Source organism: Balaenoptera acutorostrata, chromosome 1 (assembly GCF_949987535.1).
Source record: "Balaenoptera acutorostrata chromosome 1, mBalAcu1.1, whole genome shotgun sequence".
In the NCBI taxonomy this organism is placed as follows: domain Eukaryota; kingdom Metazoa; phylum Chordata; class Mammalia; order Artiodactyla; family Balaenopteridae; genus Balaenoptera; species Balaenoptera acutorostrata.
Window position 1 is genome coordinate 14,635,300 of NC_080064.1, and position 6,000 is coordinate 14,641,299.

Genomic DNA, 6,000 nt, shown 5'->3' on the forward strand with positions numbered 1-6,000 from the left:
TCAGGGCCAGGGCCCAGTCACCCCAGGCCAGGGGCTCTGGTTTGGGTTGGTGTTTCCAAAGCACGGATCCTGTAGCGCTGACAGCACACAAGAGGATGTGACATAGCACACAGGTGACTTTTTAAATTTACATTTTATTGACTATGTATGTGAATGGATACACAAAATGTGCTCTACCCATACAGTGGAATATTATTCAGCATTATAAAGGAATGTACTGCTGATATAAGCTATAGCATGGATGGACCACACAAGCATCATCTAAGTGAAACAAGCCAGACACAAAAGACCACATACTGTATGATTCCATTTATATGAAATGCCCAGGAAAGGCAAAGCTATAGAAATAGAAAGCATATCAGTGGTGCCTGGTCTGGAGTGGGAACAGGGATTCACTGCAAAAGGGCAGAAAGGATCTTTTTTGAGATTATGCAAGTGTTCTAAAACTGGATTGTGCGGATAGTTGCACAACTCAGTGGACTGGCTAAAAATCATTGAATTGTACACGTAAAATGGGAGAATTTTATGATATGTAAATTATACCCCATAAGGCTATACAAAATATTTTACATAAGTAATAATATGGATGGTGGTACATGAATATGGCCACAGTTCATGGAGGTGGAACCCCAAAAGTCCCCAGCTTGGAGAACACTGAGCTACACAACCCAGGTTGCCTTTTGGAGAAGCAGAATGAACATCTCCAAGGCTGCGAGTTCTTCCAGGTGGACCAGAGGAAAGCCTGGAACCTTTCCTTTCCCGGCACAGGCTCCTTCTATCGGTCACTGCTTGGGGCTCCATGCTAGACATCCTGGAAGGATCTGAAGCCTTCAGTGGCCAAGAGCCCAGGTAAACACCTTGGTCTCATTCTCTTATGAACAGGAGATCAGAAGTGCGCTGGGAGCTCAAACTCAGATTTACATATTGTCAAGGCTGGGAAGACCCTTTGAGATCATCTAACCCAGTGGTTCTTAAGCTTTTCAAAAAGCTGATCATATGCCTGCCCTCTTCCCAAAAGAAAATTCTTATGAGAAACCCAAATACAGAAACAAGTAAAAACAGAATGTTACTTGTATAAATTTATATTGTAGGCTCAGCGATATAACAGTTACCTATTCTAAATTCAATCCATGAGGTTGATGAGGCTATTTTGATCCATTAACATTTAGAACTGGGATTATGGATGACAGGTCCACCTTCGCTTTAATTCTCTCTCTGGTTTTGGCTGCAGAGTATCAAGAAAATCCTGACTCACACAGATTAGTAGCTACAAACGGGACCAGCTTTTAGCAGTTTGCTTTGTAATCTCAGAGTACTCTTCCGACAAAGAGAAGGCAGGGAAAGGCTCTAACTTGAGGCCAAGTACTAACAAATCAATGTTAAGTAGACTTCCGTGAGTTAACAGTAAGAACTTAAAAGTGACAGCACACTTTTATGACCATTTTAACATTTTTTTAAATATTAGCTTTTATTTAATATTCAAGGAACTGCCTAAGGCATCTCTGAGGCAGCCGGGGCCTTCAAGGACAGTTCTAGACCACCCTCCTCTCACTTTTACAGATAGGGAAACTGAGGCTCAAAGAAGGGAGTAAACTTGCTTTGAAAAAATCCAACTTGAGCCCTGAATCAACTTCAGAATAGATGCGTCTCCCCAATTCACAAAAAAAGAAAAAAAAATGGGGGAAGAGAAGGTGCACACACACCCCAGAAGGGCGGGAAGAGAGACACCCGCACTCCACCTGTCTCAGCAGCGCCCATGTCATTCCAGGCCAGTCCAGAAGCTGACATCACACCCCACACCCTGGGTGCAATTTGAACAGGGCATTGCTCAATGCCGACCCATCTCCCTCTAAGACTGGGCACAGTTTTTTCATCTCCTTAGTAGCCAGGTCCAAAAAGCACACACACAGTAAAACAAACACAGCGCAAGCCTGGGGCATGACGACACAATCAACAGTGGCAGACAGAAGGGCCCATCCCTCCGAGTTTCACCATCGAGAGCAAGTGCCTGTTTCTCTGCCCCACCCCAAGGAAGCTGCCCGCTAGGGGCAGAGAGGTGACCTCCCCATGGCGAGGCACCAGGCCATTCTCAAGTCCTCAGGAGAAACAACCAGCCCAGAAGAGTAGCTTGTCTCCCCGCAAGGTCCAAGACCTACCCCCAGGAAGCCAGGCCCTGCATGAGAGACCTGATTCTCCAGGCAACTGCTCCCTGACAGCTTGACCAAACCAATCATCTTTAATAATGTCAAGTTGATTACTTTATACCTTCCAAAAAGCATCACCAGCCTACTCACGCCTTGTGCAACTGTGGATGGATTTTATTATTCCCATTTCTCTGATAAGTAAACAGGCTTCCGAGTGGTTCAGTGACCACTTGGTTCAGCCAGTGGTTCTCACGGGCAGGTAATGGAGCTGGCACTTGAATCCTGCCCAGTGGCCAGCCTGCCAGTAGAGGAAAAGGAAGGAGACCCATGCCCAGCTCTCTCTGCTCATGTGAGCGCTAGGACTCGAGGAATGGAGGAAAGATGCTTCTCAGTGCATCCTCCAAGCCCTGAAGTTCAGAGCCACAGCTCCCAATGCAGAGTTGCCCATGCCTGGGACAGCAGAGGGCCCTGCCCCCATCCAGGCCTGAGATGCTACAGACAGACCCCTCTACTCTTATCAGAAGGCCGATTTGACAATACTGTCAGCCAGGTTGCAGGCAGGAAGCAATGTCAGTTTCCCAGCTAGGTAATCTGGGCTGGGCAGGAATGTGCTAGCCAGTTCAGCAGGCAGTCTGCGCCACACTCCAGCCAGAGACGGTGGTCTGGGTCCATTCAGTGCCCAGTCTTCCAGCCTAAGGTTATCTCCTTCTGTGGGCCTTTAGGGCTGAGTTTGTTGGGGTCCAAAAAACCATGAGAATTGGGGGTGGGGAGAAGAGAGGTGAAGGTAGCTGTTTCTAAAAGCTCGTGGCCAGTCTGATGTAGGTCTGGTTATCCAGCCCAGCCAGCTGGACCTTACAGAGCTGGACCAAGACAGCAGACCCTGGCCTCAGTGGACAGATCCACCCATTCTTAAACACATGACTTTTTAATTCAAGGAACAAGAAGCCAGTGGATTACTTAAGAGTTATTTCTTTTCACCCATTGACAGAGGAGAGCCCACCTCCTACATCCTTGGGAAAATACCTAAGCTGGAGGACAGACTAGCCAGGAGTAGTTCACATCCTGGCTTCACCACCTATTAGCCAAGCCATCTTAGGCAAGTCACTTGCATCTCTGTGCCTCGGTTTTCTCATCTACAAAATGAGGATAAGAATGCCCCACACTTTGCGTTGCCATGAGGATTAGACGAGATCACGCAAAACACCAATGGTCATTATGTCACCTAGAAAACAATGTGCCTGGTCCAGTGACGGAGCGGAGGAGTCCCCCACCATAGTTAGCGCCCGCTCCCATTCTTGGAACTAGATAACTGAGTTTTCCAAGCGTGTGTAGGGCGTTCTGCAAACACAGCTTCCAGCCCACCTGCCAGGACCAGCTGCCGCCCCCGGCCCCTCCCGAACGCACACATTCCTTGGCCGCGGAGACAGGGAAGACCCCCCCCCCCGCCAGCCGGGAGTGCGGGGGCAGGAGCGGGGCCCCACTCACCTCCGTTTGTACTCGTCGCGCTCGCGCTTCACCTTGGCCAGCACGTTGTAGAGCGCGCGGATCTCGGGGGTGATGGTGTCGATCTGCACGCCCACGCCGTCGGGGTGCACCCACGACACGCCGGGGCCCTGCACGGTCTCCACGCCGCCGCCGCCCGTGCGCCGCACCTGCGTGTAGCTCCAGATGGTCCCGGGCAGGCGGCCGTAGTGCTGCGGCTGCGAGCCGCCGCAGGGGGGCAGGCCGCCCAGGGCCGCGGCGTTGGCGTTGGCTCCGGCCGCCGCGCCGCTGCCGTGCCCGCCGCCGGGCGCGGGTGGCTGCAGCAGCTCGGGCCCGGTCTGCACGGCCTGCTCGCGGGAGAAGGTCTTGTAGCGCAGCCTCCGCTCGCGCTCGCTCTGCTGCTGCTCCAGCTGCTTCTCCAGCAGCCGGTTGCGCCGCTCCAGCTCGTGCACCTTGGCCAGGAAGCAGCGGAAGCGCACGTTGAGCCCCTTCAGTAAGTGGATGTTGGAGCCCAGGTCGTCCCGCAGCGCCGCCGTCACCGGCGATGGCCCTGGCCCGGCCCCGCCGCCGCCACTCGCGCCGGGGCAGGTCCCCCCGGCACCGCTCGGCGGGCAGCCGAAGGCCAAGGCCATCTCTCCGAATATCAGCGAGTTCACCATGCGCCGGCTGCGCGGCTCAGGGCCCCGGGCCCGCGGCTCCAAGTGCGGCTCCAGCTCCGGGCAGGGCTCCCGGCGCGGCCGGGCCAGGGAGGGCGCGGGATCCAGCGCGACGGGCCGGGCGGTTCCAGATGCGCGCCAGATGCGGCCTCCGCAGAGACGGCGAGCCGGACCGCCCCCGGATATGGGCGCCGAGGCGAGGAACTGGACTCGGGCCGCGGTGGAGGCCGCGGCGGCTTGCGCGAGGTATCGAGGATCGCTGGTCCCGGCGCCGGGGCTGTCAGAGACGCTGTGGAGGCACCGCGGTATTAGCGCCCAGAGGACTCTCAGCCGGCACTGCCCCTCTGCGGCGGGCCCCGCCCACTGCAGACACAGGCCCAGCCCCCAAGCTCGCCCCGCCCACCCCGCCCTCCTCTGCGGCGCTCCCAAAGCTGGAGGCAGGGTCCCCGAGGCCCGCAGCGCCGGGCCCCGCCCATGGCCCCGTGGCTCCTCCCATTCCCGGGCTCCACCGTTTTCTCGGCTCTGTGGACTCGCTGTCTGCAGCTTTGGCTCCGCCCAGCTCCGGGCTGGACCACTCCCTCCCCTGCGCCGCGTCCTGCCGTCCAGCCGGGCTCGGATTGTTTGCCCGGGGACACAGACCGCAGAGCTGCACCAGGCACGCGGTTAGGTGGAACCGCCGCAGAGCCAGCCCGGCCTCTTAAAGGGACAAGCAGCCTCGGCAGCGCTCGTTTCCCCCTTTAGGAAGTCCCCTCCCCCACGTCCTCTGTCAAGGAGACCCCGCTTCTCTTCCACCCCACCCGAACTCCCCGGCCCCAGATTACCACGGTGTGAGGGAGACCTCGGCCTGGAAGAGCCGGGGGACCAGAGCCTCCGAAGGTGCATCCGCACTCCACCCCCACTCCAGCCTGGGGCGGCCTAGTTCGACCTTCCCAGGATAAGGCAGCACTTCCAGCGGCAGGTCCCCCACGCGGTGGACCCGGGAGCGCTCCTCTACCGCTTGCCCCCCGCCTCTAACTGCGGGCCTCGTCATCCCGAGATTGGCTGGGCAATGCCGAGCCCGCTGGTCCTCGGGTCCAAAGATGCGCCGCACGAATGGTGGGGACAGGAGTGGGGAGACTGAGCCTCCCGGAATGTGACACCCGCAAGCTCAGCCTGGGCTACTGCCGCTCCCCCGCCCTAAATGACCACCTCCCCACCACCGCACACTCATACGCCGAGATGCAGCTGACCCCAGAGCGGGTCATCGAACTGCTTGGGGGGGCAGCTTGAGGGCAGAACAGGTATAGAGGGCGGAGCCCACCAGAGGACGCATTCATTCATTCATTCATTCACTCATTCATTCAAATCTGCTTTCAGATTTACCACCGTAAAGACGAAGTTCTCCAGTCTCCTGGTGTCTCTTAAACCGGTTTGCAAACATCTATGGTTATTTTTTGAACGCTAATAGTAGTTCCCATTATTGAGTGCTAAGTATATGTCAGGTGCCATAGTTGTTATCCCGATTTTACAGAGGTCGCTGAGACCAGAGGAACAGCTATCCATCCCCAAACACATGCTCTAACCGGCCTACCGATGCTGGTGGCCTCTTGTCCATTTCCCCGTTGGATCCTCACCACAAACCTCAGAGGGGAGGTAACCCGCACCTTTGAACGCCTGCGGCTTGCACTGTGTGCACATAACCAGATATGTGGCATGTTCCACATTCTTCAGGCTGCATT

General features: G+C 55.9%; 1 protein-coding gene across 2 annotated transcripts in view; it reads right to left on the reverse strand.

The window, feature by feature from the left end:
- The window catches only part of IFFO2 (intermediate filament family orphan 2), a 49,819-nt gene extending 45,226 nt beyond the window's left edge, over nucleotides 1-4,593 (reverse strand). Inside the window, exon 1 of one of the 2 annotated variants that reach the window (XM_057550948.1) lies at nucleotides 3,630-4,593. In XM_057550948.1, coding sequence (XP_057406931.1) covers nucleotides 3,630-4,285 — 656 coding nt within the window. In that variant the 5' untranslated portion in view covers nucleotides 4,286-4,593. The remainder of the gene's footprint in view (nucleotides 1-3,629) is intronic. The other variant, XM_007175168.2, reaches the window with a different exon arrangement.
- Nucleotides 4,594-6,000: the final 1,407 nt, after the last annotated feature.